This window comes from Archocentrus centrarchus, chromosome 15, assembly GCF_007364275.1.
Source record: "Archocentrus centrarchus isolate MPI-CPG fArcCen1 chromosome 15, fArcCen1, whole genome shotgun sequence".
Classification (NCBI taxonomy): Eukaryota; Metazoa; Chordata; class Actinopteri; order Cichliformes; family Cichlidae; genus Archocentrus; species Archocentrus centrarchus.
The window spans coordinates 18,671,825-18,695,712 of NC_044360.1; the positions used below are offsets into that span (position 1 = coordinate 18,671,825).

At 39.2% G+C, this 23,888-nt stretch overlaps 3 protein-coding genes across 3 annotated transcripts; 1 reads left to right on the forward strand and 2 right to left on the reverse strand.

The window, feature by feature from the left end:
* Positions 1-79: 79 nt before the first annotated feature.
* Positions 80-21,876, forward strand: rassf4a (Ras association domain family member 4a). Its single transcript, XM_030747639.1, has 11 exons — positions 80-217; positions 7,325-7,393; positions 7,500-7,575; positions 15,618-15,724; positions 16,155-16,228; positions 18,152-18,318; positions 18,724-18,825; positions 19,127-19,178; positions 19,277-19,398; positions 20,741-20,838; positions 21,469-21,876. The coding sequence occupies exons 2-11, from the start codon at positions 7,341-7,343 to the stop codon at positions 21,536-21,538; spliced, it is 921 nt and encodes a 306-aa protein (XP_030603499.1). The 5' UTR covers positions 80-217; positions 7,325-7,340; the 3' UTR covers positions 21,539-21,876.
* On the reverse strand, positions 5,187-6,650 carry LOC115792986 (C-X-C motif chemokine 9-like). The gene is made up of 4 exons (XM_030747660.1): positions 6,520-6,650; positions 6,260-6,389; positions 6,009-6,092; positions 5,187-5,690 (listed from the first exon to the last, which is right to left on the reverse strand). Exons 1-4 carry the CDS (start codon positions 6,584-6,586, stop codon positions 5,561-5,563), a joined length of 411 nt encoding a protein of 136 aa, XP_030603520.1. The 5' UTR covers positions 6,587-6,650; the 3' UTR covers positions 5,187-5,560.
* LOC115792983 (protein DEPP-like) lies at positions 12,767-13,932 on the reverse strand. Its single transcript, XM_030747657.1, has 2 exons — positions 13,776-13,932; positions 12,767-13,421 (listed from the first exon to the last, which is right to left on the reverse strand). The coding sequence occupies exons 1-2, from the start codon at positions 13,892-13,894 to the stop codon at positions 13,013-13,015; spliced, it is 528 nt and encodes a 175-aa protein (XP_030603517.1). The 5' UTR covers positions 13,895-13,932; the 3' UTR covers positions 12,767-13,012.
* Positions 21,877-23,888: the final 2,012 nt, after the last annotated feature.

Here is a 23,888-nt window from a genome sequence, read left to right on the forward strand (position 1 = left end):
ATCAAGAAAGGAGAGGTATGCAACCCTGACGCATCCCGCCCATGCTCGAGTGTGATTGGTTGCGGCGTTTCAACACGACCTGCTATTGGAGCTGCCGGATGTCAGATTTATCTCCCAGCTCAGAATACCGCACTGCCAAGGAGGCATGAAAACTGATAACGAAAACTGGGATATAACGCTGGTGATACGGAAGAAAACGGGGACGCACTCTGTTATGGTAAGGCTCAAAATGATCACGTTTATATTTAGAGGATGCAAAATAACTTTACTGGTGCAATCAAAGCCCGAAAACAATAAAATGCTTTCATAACAAGAGATGCTCGGAAGTTGGATGCAGGTTAAAGTCAGTTTTTTTCTGCATTTGGAAATATTAATGCGGTGATGACTGCTGTAAGAAACTTTTCGTCAGCCGTTATTTGATGTACTACTTGCTGTTATAAAATTAGAGCTTCGTTATTGTAATAGCTCTGACTCCGGCGTGATTTGATCAGTGTATCTGTCCCGTTAGCGTTTGAAATTCAGACTTTTTGTGGATATGTGTTTTCAAAATTCGCTTTGTGTGCGTTATTTGGAGCTCTCTGGGTCGTTTTACGCGTGACACTGGATTGTCTTCGGGCGCAGCTGCCAGCGTAGGTGTGATAATTGGATACGAATCTCGCGATGATCAAACCAATTAGCAGACCTGCAATGAAGGTTCTTTGTCCACCGAGGGAGCTTACACACAAAAGGTGCTGCATGAGTAAAAGGGAAGAGTTGTGAAGAGACAGACAATGTAAACTCACCCAAATCCGAGCCCACCCAAATAAAATGAACCCCCATTTTGATTGCACAGCTTTTGGTCCATCTACCGTGTAGCCATTTGCGGTGGCTGAATAATTCATAGTAATGGTGACAGACTGGAATCCTTTAAGTTATGGAAAATGTATACACCCATTATTGTGTATAAATATGTATGAGAGGTAGAATGGCCATCTCTTTATGCACATACTTTGTCAGCACTTTGCTCAGTTGAAGGTGGAGCTGGGTAGAGGTCATTAAAGGGAGGTAGGACAGGTGCTATTGTTGCCTCAGAAATGCATGAGATAAACGGGGACTTTTGTGTAAATTATGAAAACATCAACATGGGGATCTTGTTGATGTTAAATCTTCAACTTCTCTGTTTTTTATTCCTATTGTTTGGCTGAATTGCCACATCACCTCCCAAAGATCACTTCCCAGTCAGACAGTATGGGGCAGTCTGTTTCCTGGTTTCTGTGGTGGCTAACACTGCCTATGCAAGCATTTTTTTTTTTTCCTTCTGTTTTTTTTTTTTTTTTTTTCTTTCATTTCTGCTTGATGAAATAAAACAGAATCACTTACACAGAACAGACACATTGCCTCTAAGAATAAAAGGTTTAATGATTCATACTAAAGTCATTGTGAATGGCCAATTCAAGATGAAAACAAAGTGTGTCAAAGTGAAACAGTTTCTACTTTAAATAAGTCACACAGCATTACTGTAACTGATCAACTTCCTTTTTTATCATGTGACAAAGGCTTAGACAGTGTTGAGGCCAAAAAATAACCCAGTCTTTTTTTTTTTTTTAAAGTAAAATCTACAGTCCAGATGACTCTGTGTCCTGCTGGTGTTGTCCATGTGAAAGAGACTGAAGTCCCTGTAAACAAAGATGTGTTTACATTGATTGTCTATACTCACTGACCACTTTATTTGGTACAAGGTTGGACTCCCTTTTGCCTTCAGGTCTGCCTTCATTCTTAGTGGCATAGAGTCAACATGCTGCTGCAAACATTCCTCTGAGACTTTGGTCCATATTGACACGATAGTATCACACAGTTACTGCAGATATGTCAGCTGCACGTCTATGATGCAAATCTCCTGTTCCACCACATCCCAAAGGTGCTCTATTAGACTGAGATCTGGTGACTGTGGAGGCCATTTGAGTGCAGTGAAGTCAATCTGATGAAACCAGTTTGAGATCATTTGAGCTTTGTGACATGGTACATTATCATACTGGAAGCAGCCATCAGAAGATAGGTAGACTGTGGTCTTAAAGGGTGGACATGATCAGCAACAATACACCGTGGTATTTAAATAATGCTCAGTTGGTAATAAGAGGTCCAAAGTGTCCCAAGAAAATATTCCCCACAGCATTACACCACCAACAGACTGAACCATTCACGGCTACATTTGGATGAACTATAAATTCCCCATTGTGGGATCAATAAAAGTATCATTCATTCATTCATGAATTGTAGACTCCTATGCTAAACTGCAACCCTACTATCTGAATGTTACAGCAGAAATCGAGACTCATCAGGCAATGTTTTTGTGATCTATTGTCCAGGTTTGGTGAGCCTGTGTGAATTGTAGCCTCTGTTTCCTGTTCTTAGCTGCACCCAGTGTGATCTTCTACTGCTGTAGCCCATCTGCTTCAAGCTACCAAGATACCTTGGTTGTAACGAGTGGTTATTTGCATTACTGTTGCCTTCTAAATAACTTGAAGCAGTCTGCTCATTCTCTTCTGGCATCAACGAGGAATTTTCACCCAAAGAACTGCCACTCACTGGATAATTTCTCTACTTCAGACCGTTCTCTGTAAACCCTAGAGATGGTTGTGTTGGAAAATCTCAGCAGTTTCTGAAATACTCAGAACAGCCCATCTGGCACCAACAAGCATGCCACATTCAAAGCGGATTCAAAGCTTTGAACTTCAGCAGGTCACCTTGATACCTACATGCTTAAATTAATTTACTTGTTGGCATGTGATCAGTTGATTAGATATTTACATCCAAAGCTGTGGGACAGGTGTACCTAATAAAGGGAGTGTATAAAAAGGGGCATTGTGGGAACGACACGGAAATAGTAAAGATTTTGAGGTTTAGTCTTGCAGTAGACACTAGGTGGCACCATAGTATCATCTACATCATGGATAGTTTTATGTTTGACTCTATCAGTGTGTTGCATAAACATGCTGAAAAATGAGAAACTCTTTTCTGTAATTTTGCCATGAGGTTACCTTACGTACATTACAAGGAGAGCAAGAAAAAGGCAAATCCTTTAAATGTGTTAGTAAATCAGTTTGTATTTAGGACCTTTTGTCACACAGCTGCAGTTTGTATCTAAGGGCCATTAGCTTTATTTGTTTGCTTTTAAGTAGTCTGCATTGGAAGGATTTACACACAAAATTTCTTTAAAAACTGTCATATTATTCCTAAGTGAGATTTTAACTGTGTAAAAAGACCAACTAATATTCAGTGGACACCAGTGTGAGTGTTTAATTACTTTATTTTTGTTTTCCCATTTCAGGCATTCCCCAAAGAAAAGGGGGAAAGAAAAAAAATAGAAAAACCATTACATCAACCCATGAACAATCTCATTGCTCAGTCTCTACAGTTTGTTCCTGTGACACCGATATCTCAGCCCTCACCCTGTCATCGATGTGTGAACTTGGAATATTTCTTCCATTTCTCTCAACACAGTCCTTATTGAAGTTTTATCTTGTGAGTCAGTTCCTCCATAACACAAATTTCACTCACTATTCTCAGCCGTTCATCTTGTGTTGGTTGACCCAGTTTGAAAGAAAGCCATCTCTTTGTGACAGCTTTCTTATAGGCTACTAACAAGATTTTAAACAAATATGTCTTCTCTTGATACATTATTTCCTTCCATGTTACCTAAATACAACACAATACATGACCCTGGTATATCATAACCTAGAATTTTGGCAGTTACATAAAGAACACTCTCCCAGAAATGTACAGTGCCAGGGCAGAGCCCAAAAACATGAGACTGGTTTACATTTACTGCTCCACAGTGTTTCTAAAGTGGCCGTGTGGCAAACAAAGACTTGCTCCTAATTTTGGGCATGACAAAAAAATCAGTGTTCTCTCCAAGTAAATAGAATAATATATGCATTATGATGATTAGTGGATTGTTCTCCATATATGCAATCATTCATCCTCAGAAATAGTCACACCTAGCTCCCTTTCCCTTTCTGTTTCCCATTTCCTTTCCTTTCCACTCCGTTAGTTGTTGGTATAATGCACATATTATTCTTTTTCTTTGAATTGTAGACTCCTACTGTGGTTCCAGTTATGTCATTTTTGTCCAGATCTACACTGGGCTTTACTTCCCTCTCGTAAAAATCCCCTAGTTGTAACTTTCAGTGTGTTTTATGATGTTTATAGTTCTTTTGTATTAGCACTGATGCATTAACCAGGTAAATTAATTTATTTCTATGCCGGCTGATATATAAATAAATCCAAGTAGCACATTAAAACACCTAATCACTGACTTAGACTAAGAGACCTGTCACGTGAGCACATCTGTATAAATTATTATTAATATTAATTAATAAATAAATGTGCATAGTTACATTCCTCTGTTGAATTTTAAGTTCCTGTCTCCTGCAGTTGTGCACCAACACTGTTATTCTGACACACCATCTCTGCATCATTCTTGTTTTAACTGATAAATGTTTGACTTTGGTGGAACGGCTGCTTTCGTACACCTGCTGAAACAGGTCGCTATTAAACTTTGTCCTGCAAGCTTCTGACAATGGTGAGCTTGTCGAGGACTTTCACTTTCCCCATCAGTACACATACTTGCACTGTTTTTCAAACACTAAAAAAAAAAAGTAAGTACAGGTTGGTGCATGCTGCATTCATGCAGTCCGGGCTAAAGTATTTAGTGCCTTAGTTTCTCCCTCTGTCTTTGTGTGCGCTCTTTTGACACGTGATTTACAAGAAATCTCAAGTGGCTGTAGAGCATGTTGTCTTGTTATCATAAAACACAATTCACACCCTGATTTTATAATCTATTGTATAACAATGGTTTGTAAACTTGAGCAAACACAATAACCTCTGATACACACAGTATCCACTACTTTTACATTGAGGATCCTCTCTTCTGACCTTATGTCAGTGCCATGGACAGGAATGTTATACATCCAAATTATTAAAAAAATGCATGGTTAGCTCCTCTTATAATTTATGCAAGTAGTTTAAGTAAAACCTCTTTGCTTTAACCCTGCAGCTGACTCACATCCTCGAGTTTATTAACTTAAGCCGAGGCTGTCTGCTAGGTGACCTCACATATCCTGCCAAGTAAATAATCCCACTCCTTCCCTTCACTTATTAAGAATATCAAAGGCTTAAGCCAAAATAACACAGTCACAGCATTGTTTTGGTATATTTTGATATTTATTACAAAATTGTATGAAAAATCAGTCATATAAACAGTCATATAAATATAAAACACAAGATCTCAAGGTGGCCTTCCCAGCTGCGTGTACAGAACCACGTGTAAAGAAATAGACTGACCCTTTTACAGCAATTTACGGCAAATGCTGTCAACATTAATGAGCCTCCAGGGCTGTTTCAGTACATTTAGTCATTTAGATTGAAATAATGAGCGTTTGGTTTACAGCTTAAACAACAATTTAATGTCTGCATGTTCTGACATTTATAGAGAGAAAAGACGCAGTTGGCATTACAGTAGTTTCTTGCCTGGACACACTCCTCCTCTCTGCATACTTGTGTAATTTGTTAGTTCCCTCAGTTACTGGGAGTCTTGGGATGAGGCTTTCCTGTTGTGGCCTCTTCTCCTCTGTCGGGTCCGTTTTCGTTGACCACCTCTCACTCGCTTTCTTTTTAGACACAACTTTACATCACGACCCAGCTTTTGAACTCTGTGGGGGGGACACATAAATGAGCACAGCTGAGATAAAGCTGATTATCAGTGCTAAATATCACAACTATTTTCTTCTTCTTATAGAAAATGTTATTCATTGCTAGCACATGTTGCCTCCAACTGAAATTTCCTAGTTATTCTCAAGCAAAGAGCTGGAAAGGTTAAGTTGCAGTACCGACACACGTTTTGTTACAAGAACCGGCTTGGCAACTAATAAAAGGGTGATGGTTACAATTTACAGGAAATGTGAAGATGGGTGGATCTCCTCTGTGTTTATTAGTTTGCTCACAGGTATGCAATAACAGCTAAAGCTCACCTTTCCCAGCAGCGAATCAGCTGTTTGGCCATTGGTCCTTCTGGATCCAGGCACACTGGTGCATTGTTTCTTTGCAGGGTGACTCTGAAAAACACGCAAAACAATACACTGAGTTACACGCACACAAAGATGAGAGTGTTCTCTATGTGTGTGTGTGTGTGTGTGTGTGTGTGTTTGTGTGTGTGCGCACGCGCATGTGCGGGGGTGGATTGAGGGGAGGTGAAAGTGTGTCTGCAGTATCTGGTACTCACATGACTGTGACATTATTGCAAGCGGAGCTTTTTGGTAACACTCTGAGGTCCTTCAGTCGTCCTCTGACACCAAGTTGTTTCTCCGGACACAAACATCTACCCGGCACAAACGTGCTGTAGGATTCTCGCACTGCACAGAAACGGTAACAGGATCAAAGGTTAATTCAGTACAGCAGAACACAAGCAGAGGTCAAATTACAGCAACGCCCAAAAAGAGCAAGTTTTAGAAATTTTAAGCATAAATCAGTAAAAAGACTTGCCTGTGATCAGTACACAGCAGAGGCTCAGGAGAGCAAGCTGGCAGATGGATTGAGGATAAAGCTTCATGCTGGAGACACACAGGGTGAGCGCTGACACTGAGCCCAGAACCACATGTTGGCTGCTTTATACTGATGCTCCTCCCCCACCGTGGGCTTTCCAAATCAGGAAATTCCCAGTGGCACCTTCCTTTCAGAGTATCAGGACTCAGGAATCCGGGCAAGGATCAGGGACATCTCTCCTCTGGATTTGCCAGAGAAGATTTCCTATCCTGAAGCACACAGTGATTAATAGGATTTCCTTTGTTTTGTGCTGTCCACTAGACAAAAAATGGAGACTAGTGATGCAGATATAAATTATGCAGGGATATTTTTCTTGTCAACTGAACTGAAAAGATTACAAAGTTGTTACATATATAATCATATTTAAGATGCCATTAATCCTTTAATGCCATTAAGATGATATTTCCCTGAGATTTGCTGTGCTCTACTGCAACATGACACCTCATTTACTTTGCTGGCTCTGTGCCAACATCATGTGATTTCTTCTAAACCACTGTCCTTGCCCTTAACACTGGAGACAATTTTTCAATAGCTTTTCATGAAAAGTGTGTGTGTGTGTGGGTGGGGGGGGCTTTCCAAAGTCCTCAAATTCAGGAAAAAGCATGAAAGCATATAAAATTAGCGTGCACTATTTACATTATATGCTTTAAATGTATTTCTATGATTATTTGTACAGGAGTATCACACATATATATTCTCATACATGCAGATTTTAATGCCCGTCTCTCATGTTTTTCTGCCAAAGCTGCGATCTAGTCAGAATGAGTCAGCATCAGACCTACGTAAAGCTCAATGAGGAGAAACTCATACCAAAGTAAGTACTTTTTACCATTACAGTAAACATGTAAAATCACATTAAATTTCATTCATCTTCTAATTAGGCACTGATCCATCCTTTGTGGTTGTGTGTTCTTATTCAGGTCGGACATCTTGTCACTGCTGAAGACGTACAACTGTTACCATGAAGGGAAAAACTTCCAGCTGAGGACTCGTGAGGTAGGAAAAGTTGAGTGGTACATGGACCACCTAGCAGGAGACTGTGCTGTGGGGGGAAATAAAAAAGGGTGACCAGAGCAGTTATTGAAAATTGCCATGCTGGAATGCAGGACACGCTACGTAAAATGGCTCACGCTCATAGCAAAACTGGAACCAGTTGCTGCAACCTAGTGCTTTGAATTTCAGCCAGATAATGAGGACAAAAATCCCGAGACTGAATTGGCTTCGACTGTGGAGGCAGCTTTAAACACAGACCTGAGACTGTTGTGTTCTTTTCCTACATGACAAATAGTCGGTAAACCACAAAAAGCCCCTCTTTCCCTCAAAATAAAGATATAAAGGGAGACGTTTCAAAATTCCTTCTTAAAAATTTGCTTAGCGCAACTTTTTTTTTTTTTTTTTTTTTCCTGTGAAATTTTGATGTTGTGGGTGTAAAGAGATTTGCGAGAGGTTGGTTATTTGTTAGATATTCATTCTTTAGGTTTTCTGGTTGGGAGTTTCCCTTTACCAGCAGGTTTTTAAGGGAGAGGCAATGTGTATGTGTACATGAGGGCAGGGCAGGGTGGTCAAGATCTGTCCCTCTTGTTGTGCCCCTGCAGTCAGACTCACTACATTGTCACTCAATGGGAAAATCCCCTATAGCCACAAACCCAACATGGATGCAGAGGAAACCAGTGATGTTACAACATTAACCATAATATTAAAGGATAAATTTGTTTGAATGTCTTAATTCTTGACAAGAAAGACATTAAATAGGACTTTGTTTCCTTTAATTTTCATAAAGAATGACTTAATACAAGTTACAGTGGTTCATTACCCTGCTGTAAGAGTGCATCAGGTTCAGGTCCCAGAAATGGAGAACCAACAGACTGAAACAGTTTTTATCCATGGGCTATCAGACTCCTAAACACACCACAATAACACACCAGCTCCTTCATCCCATAAGACAATCACAGAGCACTAACAACTGAACTGTGCAAATGTCTTTCCACTTGGTAATAGTGCAATATTGTTTCTACAACACTTCATACCCATGTGCAATACAACCCATGTGTAATAGTGCAATATTCTATTTGTGCAATACTGGAAACCCATGTACAATAAAATTTCCATCATTTATTAATATTTATTAAAAGGTACCTTCCCTGTGTAAATTTAAATATACCTTTGCTACACATTCACCCATCACCCAGTGACACACACACACAAACACACACACAGATATACATCTATGCTTATAATATGATCAGCGACAGCTGGCACAATTTCGTCAAGTACCTGTTTGATGACGATAAAAGCTTTCTGATTCTGATCAAAAGCTGATTTTTCAGCACTGAAAGAAGTTTACTCAGAACAAGTCTGAGTGGGTGAATCAGTGACTCTTATACAGCCATAATGACTTTAACAGGTGTCGTGTACAGATCGAGCTGACCTGTGTCTGCTAGGCCTCACCTTCACTACTCTGAGTCTTTAAACTGGACATCTTCACTGTGTGTGTGCCATTGGTGCCTTTTTTGGAGAACCTTAATTGACTTATTTGACTAATAATATAACTTATTGTGTGATACAGACTGTAAAAGAAGTTTGTGCTACAGTTTCAGTGAGTGAAATTCCAGCATTTTATTAGTCTGTTACCTGCTGTGGTGAGTCTTTATAACGCAGTACCTTGTTTTTATTGGTAGTTGTCTCTATCTGTTTTTTGCAACCATATAGTGCCTGGATGCGGCTTTCTACCCAAGTTTATTAGCTGATAATGCTGCACTCCACTCTCTCGTTCAAATGTGGTCACTTCTGGTTCCAAAAAACGAACATGGCAGCAGCCAAAATGCAAAACTTTATTGTGGGGAGCCCAGAAACCAATGGGTGATGTCACAGTGGCTACGGCCATATGTTATACTGCCTTTGGTTATTACTCAATATTCCAGTTAACAACAACAACAGACAGATGGAGTTTGTGGCACAGCCATAACACAACAATGACACATTCACAGTGACAGTGACAGTGACTCACTCACATAAGCTCACTTTATAGGTCACATATCACCAACTCACTAGAGACGCAGTGCTGTAACAGTAAACTGTAACAGTAAACTTAGACCGTTCAGTCTTATTTTAACTTGTAATACAGTACTAGAAGAGAAATATTGCTCAGCAATAATGTTGATGGTAAGCATCAATTACAATGAATTAGACCCTGTATTTAGTGGCACAGGGACACTGAGTTAGGGTGCATCACTGAATCCTAAAACATAACATGCTAATTTTGCTGGGAAAGGAAACACTAAATCTCATTATCTAAAGCTGTTTTCACTCAAACACTGGACAACGACAACCAAGAGAGAGAGTCTGTTTTCACAGCTGGATGCGCTCCATTTAGATTAGGCCACAGACCTGCCTGGATCAACAGGAAGCCCAGTTACTTGTTGTGAATTCTCCAGAACATTACCGCCTCTATTCTTACAGTGGTTCAATCAGACATTATACAAACTTTGTGTTACAAAACTGGCAGTTTAAAAACCATTACAGGTCTGATGTAGCACCATCAGGTAATGAAAAGGGAAGCAGTGCATGTGTGAACATTTAATAGCTTACGGGAAACTGGATGGATGGTAATCCAGCTGTAGTAAATAAAACTAAAACAAGTTCATTTTTGTCCCACTGCTCGGATTTTACCATGAAAAGTCATATTTCTTAAAATGTGATTTATCTATTATTGTTGTCTGGTTTAAGGGCTTCAAGTATTCTTAATCACTCCAGCTTACATGGCATGCACAGGGAAACTAAAGAGTGGCAAGAATTCAGTGTTTTAACAAATATTATGTTACAGAAAATACAGTAAGGAATAATAACATAGTGTGCTTTGTCAATTAAAAACATAATTTGGAAACTGAAAGTGCATTTTTGACAGTGTAGAGTGGTTCCAAAATGTAGGTGAAAGACCCCTGGTTTGGTTTGATCCTGGAAGGAGACACAAATTCCCTTGGGGTTGTGTCAGGAAGGACATCCGGCATTAGAAAAACCTGCCAAATGAAATATGAGGAGGTACCTGCTGCGGTGACCCGAAAAGCCCAAAGTAGCTTTTTTATTCTTGACAACAATAGCTAGGAAAAACAATCTGACCACAAGGTCACACTGGTCTTCATCTACTGAGAAGTAGATATTTTTTTAGATATGCCTCACAAATATTACACAGCACTGGCACTCCTTGATTTTAAGATAAAAGTAGAAAATTCCTCCGGTAAATTTTTTTAAAATGAGTCTGTAATTAGACAAAGCCAGACTTGCACAGTCATGCATGCAAGTTCTGTGTGGAAACAGATATGTGAAGGGGCAGTTGGAGGCAGTAGAGATTTGTGTTGTTTTAGGACTCGGGATCACATTCTAAAGGTGTAGTCAGGTGATGTGGGTTAGTCATGTCAGAGGAGGAGATGTCAGGTGCTTTGAGTTGGCGGTTTAGTACCATCCAGAATAAATAACCTGGGGACTTGTGAGGAGAAAACAAATTCTGGCATGTACATCTACAAAGACTATCACTGTGTTAGCTGTAATAATGGGGGTGGTGACTGCCGGAGGTGCTGTATTCTCCTCTCACTGCTCAGACTGTAGAGCCAGGTTCCAAAACACGCCTGAGAATATGTTAGTATCATGGATTTGTCTTAAAAGTCAGCATTGGTCTGCTGAATATTTTATTTCATGTTATGACAATGTTTTATTTATTTTTTAAAGATTATCATATGTATAGTGCAAAGGTTTCTAAGTCATCTCTGGATTCACTAAAGCACAGGAGTGGCTGAAAATCTCAATTTTTCTATTCAATGTTAATCTAGGTGTTCGTCAATGAGCATATAGCGCACTCTAGTGGCGGAATCCGGGATTTGAATGGCCACCATTGTAGCACCATTGCTCACCGGTAGATGTCAGTGAGATGATGAGACTGAAAGAGAGAAAAAGATGACCGTGGTTGATTTGAAGCTGTGGTGGGAAGCAGAGGCATTTAAAAAAAAAAAAGTTCATTTATAAGTCATACATGTAAAGTATTATCAGTAAAATGTGAAAAAAGAAAAGAAAATATACTCACTAAATTTATGTATTTATAATTTATATATTACGTGTTATTTTTTTGGATCATTGCCAGTGATGCTTTAATAAATAAGCATTTTACTAGCATTTTGTTGTATCAGGTGAATTTGCTTAAAAGCTGTGGTACTGGATCTTTTACATAAGTAAAAGTAGAAATAGAAATATAATTTTAAAAAATAGAAGTGCATTTTTAAAAAAATTATTCTTTCTTTTTAATTAAATGAAAGTAAAGTATTAAATATATGCTCCTGCAGGATGTTGCATTTAATCTTTTTATTATCTGTCACTGCACTCTGTGCCTGGGGCACTTCTACTCTTGCTTTGTTGTTTGTTTATTGTATATCCTACTATTTTTTGCTATCTATCTAATATTATTTACTATCATGTAAGAAGCACTATCCTATATTTGCTTAGAGTTTGAAAAGCACATGATGAGGGTCTGTGTATTTTGGAAGGTCAGTTGATCCTTTTATTAGACTGAGTTCAGTGGTTTGATTATTTTTCCTGTTTTGCTTCAGTGGGTCACCTGTGTTTCTGGGAATCACTCATTGACCAATGGTAGTTGAGATGTGTTGCATGGGAGCAGTAGGGGAGGATGGAGAGCAGTTTTTTTGGATATCTGGCTCTACAGTCTGTCTATACATTACCTTCTGCTACTGGGGAATAATGTGGTTTGTATGTGAACTGTGGTCTGAAAATGATCCAGGGATTTACACAGTTAAATAAATTATAAAGTGTAAACATTGTCCTTAAATATACAGTCAACTCTATAACAGTGTTGGAGTAAAATATGTGCTGCTTACCTACAGATACCTCTCAAAATATGGATACAAATAACACTTATTGTTATTAATATACTAGGGTTATCTGCTCTTTTTAATATGACAGAAATGACAGAAAACACATAAAATGCCTACCACAAGATCTTTGAGCTTTTAAGATTTGTTTTGCTTTGTAGTGAGAGAGTTTCACTTTACACACAAAATGAAACAAGATTGTTTTGGGCGTTTTTCCTTTTTTTTTTTTTTTTTTTGATAACTAATTTCAGCTGCATTTCAAATGTGATAATCTTCTCTTTTGTGGATTAATCTCAGAAAAAAAATGATTGAGATTCTCTTGATTAATTTAGTATTTTATTACAAACTAGAGACTTTACATCTTAACAAAATATTCCATTATGTAAACATTGTAAACGTGCATGGAAATAAATAAGTCTTCATTTTTCTCATGAGCCATGTAGAGATTTTGTCTTCTTTGAGCAAATACCAGCAGTGCATTTCCACCTGAGGTTCCTTGTTTGGCTTCTCCAAAGTACCTCCAGGGTTTCCCACAGCAACCACAACATCAAAATCTCCCTTCAAGTCCTTATCTGTCCAAACAGCCAGTCTACTGGGTCCTTTCCCTTGCAGTCACGTTCTCTGCTCATCCTGAGAGAAAAATCCTCTGTGCTGCTGTTTAGATTCAGACTGGAAGGTCTGGAAGTCCTTAGTGTGCGCGGAGACCCGCGAGGTACTGAGGCAGAAACGGAGAGCTTCATCTGAGCCTTTGAGAACTGCCGCAGCCTGGGGGACCTCTGGAGCCTGACAGGGCCGCAGCTTGGGGCCTCAACGGGGCGGGCAAGAGCCTGGATGCTGGTCATGTAGTCCTCTAGAGACTGGGAGCTCTGGGTGGACTGGGAGGATGAAGGAGTGAGAGGCAAATCCTCGAGCGTCTCAGTGATGGTTGGCAAGTGAGGCAGAGACAGCAACAACCGTCTGCGTTTCATGCTGTAGTGGAGAGAAAATGTAAAGTAATTAGACTCTTTATTTAATAAAAAAATAGAACCTGTCACTATGCTGCTGAAACATCTGACATTGTGTTTGGTATCTGTAACTGCTGTCTTTGCTTTATATTTGTTTTAAAACAGCAGGTAAACTGATAGATGGACATATTCTTTCCTTATTCTCTACCCAGAAGACAATGTCAGCAGTAGTTTCAGATCATTAACTTAATCCCATAGCTGTCTAGTTTACATTGAATCCATGGCTACAGTTTCTTTAAAAGACAACTTGTGGGAATAATTAATTTGTAATCCTGAAGAATGGCTAATAATAAAGAAGTAAAAGAAGAGTAACGCTCACCTTTGATGCTTGTGTTGTAGCTTTGACATGCAGAGAGAAATAAGAGTGATGTCCAGTCTGTGCAGTTGAGTCTGAGTGGACTGGAGTGTGTATCCAGCTTTTATAACAGCACGCTGCATCAGAGTGATTAACCGCTAGGTCCAAAAATAGCTCGGCTGACCTAACTCACATCTGTGTGAATTTGTGTGCGTGCACTTGAGGGTGTGTTCATGCCTGCTCAGGAAACTCGGGAGTGGCGGGTCAGCGAAGTTCACTGATGCAGCTGCACTGAATGTTTATATTCCAGAAACAATGAAGTCCTGTGAGCACCACCAGAAATCCAATCTTTCTGCTTCTTCTCTCCATTCTTTAACAGTTATGATTGTTATCACTGTAAAAAAAAAAAAAATGAAAACAAGTATAACCACTCCATCAGTGATTTCCAACCATAAAGCCTCCTCCTGACCCCCTTGTTATAAAACCAACACAATGATTAGATTTGTAAAGTAAGAACACACATAAACACACACAAACCACAAGTTATACATGCAAATTAACCCATTAAAAGTAAAAAATGTGATTGTCATGCATTTGAAGACCCAGAACCCATAAAACATTAGTGTCAATCTATAAATTGTTTACATAAAAACTCCTAGAAATCATGTGGCTATCTCAACAGTCAGATAGCCTCATGCACACACTGCATGAAAACAGCGAACATGAGGAAATATGGCAGGCAAGCTGCTCCAAAGGTACATGAAATATCTGCCATGTTAATTGTTTTATTCTTGTTTAATTAATAGTTGATCCATCGTGAGCTCAGTGAAGGCAAGTGTTTGTATATACCACCTTCTTAATTAGCAGAACTGGTCTAATCATGCTCTTCTAGTTCTTAATAGAGTATTTAATCAATTTAAAAGTTTTACATTTAAGTAGAAATTATTAGCTCTTATTGGAAATTATGTAAATTGTAACATCAACACTTACTTACATCAAGGGTTTCAATAATCTGTGTATTTCAATGTATTCAGCTCTAATCTAATGATTTTTACATGTTATTACTTATAACATTTACTATTATTAAAATGTATTACTATTTAACAATCTATGCTAGTTGATTTTAGCTGGCAGTGTGTCAGCTGATCAGCTGGACTTCTGAGAATTAGGAATTATGTCTTCTGTCTCTTATCTGTGGTGCTCCATAATGAATTGATTCATCAGCCTTTGCCCTCAGCAAAATCTCTTTAAAAGATATTTATTGTGTTTCAGGGTAATTAATTAGTTATAGTGATGATGTAACAAGTTGTTTCAGGCAAGGGAAGCAGACGTGTGTTGGGTGGCTGTTATGGGTTATCTAGTTTTAATTAAAAAACACACACACACACACACAAAAACCGTAACTTGAACCTCTGGATTTAGTCTTCAGGCTAACCTGAGGAAGACCTTTGATTCCTGTTTTTATTTCTGTTTTTCTTTTTTTTTTTTTTTTGGTTTTGCTTTTAGCTGTGAAAGCAAACTGTAACTGTTTGTTTTTTCTGCACCCAAAGCACGTACAGCATGGTGTCCATTTTCTTCCAAATTTAGAGTTTCATTTTTATTTCATGTAAAATCAACAAACTCCCCCTGCATGTACGTGACCCAGAGCAGTCGAGGCTTTGTTCCATTTCGGCCTTCCCAGATGTGATTTCACTCTTGTAAAAGGCTTCTTTGACCCGCCCTTTTTCCCCCAGTTTCTCTGAGACGAGCCTTCTCAGCACGTACACCTGATATTGACCCACCATGGCTGCAGGCCAGCAGGATATCCCCCCTCTGATAAAGACTGCTGATAATTATTGTCATACGTGTGTTTGTGTGTGTATGCAGGAGGATGGGGAGTTTATTCTTGAAGGGCTGCTAAATATCTACTGGGGCCTACGCCGACCAATAAGACTTCAGATGTATGATGACAATGAAAGATTTCGTCTCAGCAGGTATGACGACCTAATCCAGGCTCCAACTTCTCAAATGCAAGGAATCTATGCTTTTCTTTTTCATATATAGCAATAATAATAAATATATTTGTCATATATTTGGGTTGTTGACTATTGGTGACATAAATTAAGAAATTTGAGTCACATTTTAAGCACTTTTTAGCCAAAAGCCAGCAGTATATTTCTCAAGAGAATGATTCGGCCTTTGAGCTAAGCTAGTCTAATCCTCTTTTTGCTGTAGCATCATAATCATCCGACAGATACTAATCTGCTCATCCAGCTCTCTGCAGGAAAGTAAATCATCAGTGTCCGTGCATTAGTTTCATTCAGGCTTTCTCACAACTTCAGAAAAAGCTGAAGACACAAAGTTGAGCTAAAATGTAAAGATACATTAAACACGCTTTTCCTCTATTGCCTTCTACAAAAACAGCAGATTTACCGTGGCGAAGCAGGTGTCAGCAGAGTCTAACAATAACTCCCTGAGCCGAGAAACTGGACCAGCAGGTGAGTTTGGAACACGTGCGGATATTCTCACACACAGACACCTGCTGGATTATTTCAGATCACACTCCTACAGAAGGAGATTACAGCCCCACAAGTGCTTCATTCAGCATGTGGGAAGGTAGACTCACATGTTGAGCACATATGATCATGAGATGCTACTGAAATCAGATCCCAACTCTATAAATAACCAGGGTTAAGCTTGTTAGAGAGGCCTCTGTCAGAGCCATCGCTAAGTGGTTTTGTCAGCAGCTGTTTTTTTCACTGGTGCACCTTCTGACTACAATGGGGCAAATTTGTAAAATAGTTTTTACACATTTAATTTCCTCCCCTTACAAACCCAAATCACTGATCTCACTTTTTGTCATGCAATGGTGACGTGGTCTTCCAGGAAAATTCAGTAGGAAAATATTTGGGAGAAAAGACTGAATCATCACAACCAAATTGAAGCTAAGGAGTTACTTTTTATTTCTGCTTGTTCCAATTATTGGTTTAGATTGTGATCATGGAGTTGCAATTGCAAAAACTGTCCACCTATAAGGTTAACGCATCAGAGCTGACTATAAGGAACAAGATTTGCCTGAGTTTAACACCACATTATTAGCATTTTAATATTGGTGATGTCAGTAATTGTTTCATAATTGAATAAATACCACAGGGAGCTGCCGCTCATGTAAAAAGAATGTGGCAGCGTAAAAAAATTTTTTTTATTGGAAATAGACACATAAAATTTGCTTGCTCCTAACCCTTAAATGATTGTTCAAAAATATTTTAATGTTACATTTAACGTCAGTATGAAATATTGGCTACTGGCTATGCTCTCACTGACTACATTATTAAGTACACCTTGCTAGTACCGGGTTGGACTCCCTTTTGCCTTCATAACTGCCTGAATTTTTTATGGCATAGATTCAACAAGCTGTTGGAAACATTCCTGTGAGTTTTTGGTCCATATTGTCATGATAACATCACACAGTTGCTGCAGATTTATCGGCTGCATGTCCATGATGTCAGTCTCGTGTTTCACCACATTCCAAAGGTGGATTGAGATCTGGAGACTGTGGAGGCCATCTGATTACAGTGAACTCACTGTCATGTTCAGAAAAACAGTTTGAGATGATCTGAGCTCTGTGACACGGTGCATTTTCATGACAGAAGCAACCATCAGAAGATGGCTACGCTGTAGTCATAAAGGGATGGACATGATCAGCAATAATATTGAGATATGCTGTGATGTTTAAAAAACACAGTTTGCTCAGCTGCTACTAAGGCACACCAAGAGCACCAAGAAAATATCCTCCACACCATTTCACCACCAACACCAGCCTGAACTGTTGATACAAGGCATGATGGATCTGTGCTTTCACGTTCTGAAAGCACAGATCTGACCATATCATCTGAATGCTTCAGCCAAAATAAAGACTCATCAGACCAGGCAAGGTTTTTCCAATCTTCTATTGTCCAATTTTGGTTTTCTGTTCTTAGCTGACAGGCTTGGCACCTGGTGTGCTTTCATGCTCTTCTGCAAACCTTGGCTGCAACAAGTATTTATTTAAGCAACCGTTGTCTTCCTGTCAGCTCAAAGTAGTCTGGCCATTCTCCTGTGATCAGCAACAACATGCCATGTTTAACGTCACTTAAAATGCTTACTTAAATCTTCCCCATTCGGATGCTTGGTTTGAACTTCATGAGGCTATCTAGACCGTGTCTACATGCTTAAGTGTACTGAGTTGCTGCCAGCTGATTGGGTGATTAGGTATTTGCATTTGCACAGATGTACCATAAGGTACAATAAACAGAACACACATAGGCAATGAAAATACACAGTGCTTTGGCACAGACAAACAAATCTGGGACAGAACTATCTGATCCATGTTTTAAGACAGGTGTTTTTGTTTGTTTTTTCTCTTTACATGACTCCCTGAGGTGGTGAGGGTAGTCAGGAGGAGGAGGACTCACCTCAGCTACTCAGGACCAGGAGTGATGCTTCCTTCATGCGGGTTCAGAGGAGGTCAAACACACACACTGCCAGAGACCTGCAGCGCTTGCGCACACATAGGTTCTCAATCAACGGTCACTTCTACAACCATAAGGTACAATAAACAGAACACACATAACAACACACCCATTAATGTATCTGGTTGTTGACACATCTCCAGGTGCAGAGGGGCAGTGGTTTCCTGTGTGGGTGTGCCTGTACTTTTGCTGAGTTTCACAATAGCCAGCTGTGATCTCATTTTAAAAAAAAAGTTACGGTGTGTCCCTGCATCAATTTCTCTTGGATACAATAAGTGCATGTTGTTTTTGAACTGAGTCCAGGTACAGACTGAGAGATTTCCTTTCTGTTTTAGACTTCCTGTGGAAAATATCCAGGGTGCTAAAGCCTAGGAATCCCTACTCAAGTGTTGATGAAGCAAAGTTCCTCTGCTAGTACTTGGTGCCTTCACCATAGACATTTTCTATTATGAATTTCTGAATGCTTGTTTTCTCACTTCCAGACATCTGTATTTACTCCTGCCTATGGCTCGGTCACTAATGTAAGAGTAAACAGCACCATGACAACCGAACAAGTCCTGAACCTACTGCTACACAAGTTTAGGGTGAGCAATAAAGATACTGGTTGCACTTCAAGTTGTGTTTTAGCAAAACTAAAAGTCTCCTATGACTAAAATAATTTTTTTTTTTACCTCATGAACATATTCATTTGGTGAATTTTGAAAATACTAGTGAAATAAGCACTTATTATCAAGGGGGAAGCATTTTCATCTAAGAACTGCAGTTTACCATTGACTAACACACAAAGACTGGAGACAGCTATGGGAGCATACTTTAGGAAACCAATCCTGATAACATGCATGTCAGTAACACATTACAGACTGTTAAATATTTTTGTCTTTTAAGGTTGAGAATAAAGCTGAAGAGTTTGTCCTTTACATGGTGCATGAGTCTGGCGGTAAGTCAGAACTTTCCATATCTGATTTTTCCACTGCAGATACTGTGGTTTTTTTTGCATGTGTGTGTTTGTAAACAGTGTTTCACATGACCTTGCAGAGAGGACCCGACTGAGGGATGGTGAATACCCACTGGTGATGCGTGTGCTTTATGGACCCTGTGAGAAAATTTCCAAGATCTTTATCACAGAGGCCGACCTGGGAGAGGAAGTCACATATGATGTGAGGATGGGCCTTGTGCCGCCAATTTTCTTTTATCTTGTGCGCGTGACTCTCTTTCTTTTTTTTTTTTCTGTAGTCTTAAACATGGACACACAACAAAACAATGGAGCAATGACAGATAGTTGGGTTAAATTTAGCGAGCTGAGAAAAGATTTCCTGTTTTGGGACTGATGTAACAATGGCCTAAGTTGACTAACTGCAATGCGACCACACAGTAATATACAGGACTGTAAAATATTTAAATCTATTTTGGTCTGCACTCCATTTTTAAATCAAGGCTACCAAAAAAAAAACCAAAACAAAAAAAACATCATGGACCAAGATGAAAAACATTATATAGCATATGAAAAGAAGTTTACCTAAAAGCACTGTGAGTATAACATAATCATTGTTCCAGTGGCCACAGAGCAATTGTAGGTCACTAAATCAGAGGGGAGTTCTGACATCAAGTTGTTGATTAGGCCCTCAAATCCCTACAAGACAATGTAAATTAAAATTACCTGGATGCATATGCGTAGTCATATAATGAACTAGAGACTTCTAAGTACAACTACTACTGTGATATAGTAGCATCTGCAGTACATACAGTGCTATGAAAAAGTATTTTCCTCCTTCCTGATTTCTGTATGATTTTTGCATGTTTGTCACACTTAAATGTTTCAGATAATCAAATAAATTTGAATATTGGACAAAGATAACCTAAGTATATAGAACATGCAGTTTTAAAATGACGATTTAATTTATTAAATGAAAAAGACTATCCAAACCTGTCTGCCCCATAAAACTGGTTGTGCCACCCTTGGCAGTAACACATTGGAACACAATGTGAAAAACATGAATTTTTACAGGTTCCAAGAATCCACAAAAACAACTTTAATAATGAAGAATAAATGATGTATTTATTAATCAATAGTTTTACAAACACAGGAGTATAAATTAGTGTTGGGGTAGGCTAAGGCCAAAATGACAAACAAATCTAGACATCACAATAAAGCTAAGAAAAAACAAACAAAAAATGAACAAACCAAAATGGGATGCAGCTCACCCCTACTTACTCCTTCAAGTGTGAATGCAGAGTGCACAGCAGAAGTGGTGCAGCTGTTAGCATATTTGCTCTCAACACTACGCAGACCTTTTCAAACACACCAATTACACAGAAGAATACATAAATACAACAGCAGCCATAACAGTCTGCCATTTTTTTTTTTTTTTTGGTAAATCATTTTTTAAAAAGTATCTTCTTCAGAGAAAACAGGCTTGCTGTTTGCATGCATGTGTAATATTTGTTTGTAGGCAGTGTACTCACTCAAATTATATGTTTAATTTTTTTTTTCCCACCCAGGTTGCCCAGTACATAAAGTTTGAGATCCCCGTTTTAGACAGCTTTGTAGAGAAACTTAAAGAAGAAGAGGAACGCGAGATAATCAAACTGACCAAAAAGTGAGTCAAGAGTCTCTCTACTCATAACACCTGCAAATCTCGGCTGATTTATTCCATCATGTGAAGCCGATATGCCAGCATTATTGAATCAAAACAAGGCAGTCGCTCTTCAGTGAGGACAGTGTCATCGCTTATTGTTTTCCAAGCTTATATAATCTTTTACCTCATATGACTGATATTTCAGCCTGCTAACCCTGACATTGTGTGTACTTTTATGACTCATGTGGGCACATTAATCTATTTACACAGTCCCGTGGTGGGGACCTGCTTCCCCACTGAAGACAGAAAAATATTACATTGTAATACTATTATCAGGTTTAAGGTTGGGATCAAGTTTCTAGGAAATTAATCCAAGTCTTTTGAAGTGATGAAATCACCACAGTGCTTTTCATGGTTACAGTTAAGTGGCAGCACACTGTCTCAGACAATATTTTTTTTAGGATTTATGTCCTAAGTAGCTAAGCTGCACAGACAGGCTCAGGAAGGAGACATTCATAACACATTCTTTGTTTGGTCTTTCAATGGAATTTATTAAAATAGCACCGGCCTTCAATAACAAATATGTATTTGTGCGAGTGTAGGCATGTGACACAAAGTCTTTTAATCAAGTGTATTTTTCCACCTCTGCAGGTACAGCGCCCTGAGATCTATGATTCTACATCAGCTTGAAAACAGAGCTCATTCCGGTGACAGAGTATGATTGTTTCTGTAGGCTTGTTCTGATGTGTAATGGGAATGGGTGGGTGTGGGTGGGTGCAACACTAATGATTGTCGTTTTACTGTGGGAATATTTCTAAATACTGTAGTGAATGTAGAGGTAAAGGAGAAAAGGTGCTTCACCACTTTGTACCATCTGTTCTGTCAATATTTTTACAATTAAGTGCATCACTGTTTTGATATATTCTATTAATATATTCACATTTTGTATGAAAATCTTTACTGCACATATGGATATTTATACTGAAGGGTTTTGGTAATGTTTTTTCTCACTTGGACCTTTTTATCTAATAAATCAGCTTTAGTGTTGTCCTTTAAAAATACTGCTGGATCTCTGATAACCATGAAACTCAGCTTGGGCTACCACAAAGAAAACAGCCATATTTATTATTTCCTGTGTTTCTACAGGCTGAGCACACATTAGCATTGTTCTTCGGAGCAGCCCTCTTTGCCAGCTATTTCCCATGAGGGACGTGTGTGTGTGTGTGTGTGTGTGTGTGTGTGTGTGTGTGTGTGTGTGTGTGTGTGTGTGTGTGTGTGTGTGTGTGTGTGTGTGTGTGTGTGTGTGTGTGAACCCTGAACTGATCAACATTACACAATAGAAGTATCCTGAGAGAGTACGGCTGTTCCTTTTTCCCACAGTTTCACAAATGGCAAGACTGTTGTAATATTTGGTGGCTCAACCTTGACTTTAAACACTGACCTACAATTACTGACCGTTATTGTTTTATCAGCTCATAATAATAATAAAATGATGCTCTCTACCCCCACCACACAGCTCATGTTCTTACAAAAGCAAATTTAATTTGCAATATTGCACAAGTGGAACCTCAGTCATATTTATCCACTACTTAAGGGAACAGTCCTAAAGCTTAACTATACTCAGCTAAGGAAAGCTGTACCTTATGAAATTCACCAGAAGCCCGGAAAAAAAAGTTAGCCCATTAACTGATTGGCAACTGATTATCAGTAAACCAGAAATAAAAACAACTGTAATGACCTTCATTCAGCAAACAGCTACTATGTGGATTTTGACATTGAGATTGTTTTATCAAGTGGTGTTCCTGTTGTTGAAAATCTACTTATTCAAGAAAAAAACATTTTTAATCATGTTTTAAAAGTAATCAGCATTAAATACAGTGTTAAAAGTGCAGTACTGTATACCAATTAAAATTCCATTTAGGAACACTTTTATTTACACACACACGGAAACAAATGCATTAAACAAATGCTATATGTTAAAGCATGTTTTTTGGGGGGAGGGGGGGGGGGCTGTCATGTTTGGCAGTTTTTGAAATCGGAATGATGATCCGAATGCACCATTGTACCGAACATTTTTGCTTTTACAAGAAGAGCTCTGTAAGTTTTCTATAGGTTATTCTTATTAATTGTATTTTTATTTTTATTTTATTTATTCAGATCTGACAGGCAGGGAAAGAAGAGGCGAGATAACGTAAAGAAAGAGGAAAAAAAAAAAGGGGAGAGGGCAGAAAAAAATAGAAGATAGATAGCTACACATACATACCCATTCACATTCACATATATATATATATATATATATATATATATATATATATATATATATATATATATATATATATATATATATATATATATATATACAGTACATGCCATACATATACACGCATACATACAGTCTTGCTGTAGTTTGTAGTAATGTGTGAGTGTTCCTCTGTCATGAAATGTATGCAATAATGAGGGCAAGAGGCCGCAACCACCCCCCTTTGGGATCCAGAGGGAAGCAGGGAAAGATCCAGGGGACCCGGTCCATCCACAGCCCACCAGGAGCTCAGAAGACCCAAGGCCAGACACCATGCGCACACCCCAGAGGGGGGAAGACCCCAGACGGAGCCCCCACAGTCAACGGGCAAGAGCCCAGAGAGCCAGAGGCAATGAGCAGCCGGCCCCCTGGGAAGGCCGGCCCCCCCAGCATGAGCTGTGAACATGGCCCCGAGGCCCCAGGTGCTCGGGAATCGCCCAACACCAGCAGAGCCCCCCCCCCCAACGCCAAAGAGGCCCGAGTCACCCCCAGGCCACAGCTGCCAAGGAAGCAGGCCAGAAGCCACGCCAACACAACCAACCACGCACCCCAGGACCTCCAGGCACCCACACCTCAGGGGTGGCAGTGATGATCAATGGGGAGTAGCAGGGAGCGGTAGGCAGGGGTAAATCCTGCCCTCCGCAACCGTGTCCCACAGGGGCCAGGGCTCAGCAAAAAGCAGCTTTTAACAACCCATATGGATATTTATAGCAGCCTCTAGTGGTCATTGAAATACTGACACACATAAAGAGAAAGTGAAGAGTCTATGTAG

Excerpts from the sequence above, each read along its gene's own strand:
- LOC115792986 (XM_030747660.1), bottom strand. The coding sequence starts at position 6,586 with ATGAAGCTTTATCCTCAATCCATCTGCCAGCTTGCTCTCCTGAGCCTC. Across the intron at positions 6,390-6,519 it reads CTGCTGTGTACTGATCACAG|TGCGAGAATCCTACAGCACG; the intron begins GCAAGTCTTTTT and ends GTTTCTGTGCAG. Across the intron at positions 6,093-6,259 it reads TGCAATAATGTCACAGTCAT|AGTCACCCTGCAAAGAAACA; the intron begins GTGAGTACCAGA and ends CGTGTTTTTCAG.
- rassf4a (XM_030747639.1), top strand. The coding sequence starts at position 7,341 with ATGAGTCAGCATCAGACCTACGTAAAGCTCAATGAGGAGAAACTCATA. Across the intron at positions 7,576-15,617 it reads TCCAGCTGAGGACTCGTGAG|GAGGATGGGGAGTTTATTCT; the intron begins GTAGGAAAAGTT and ends GTGTGTATGCAG. Across the intron at positions 18,319-18,723 it reads GTCACTTCTACAACCATAAG|ACATCTGTATTTACTCCTGC; the intron begins GTACAATAAACA and ends TCTCACTTCCAG.
- LOC115792983 (XM_030747657.1), bottom strand. The coding sequence starts at position 13,894 with ATGCAGCGTGCTGTTATAAAAGCTGGATACACACTCCAGTCCACTCAG. Across the intron at positions 13,422-13,775 it reads CTACAACACAAGCATCAAAG|CATGAAACGCAGACGGTTGT; the intron begins GTGAGCGTTACT and ends TCTCCACTACAG.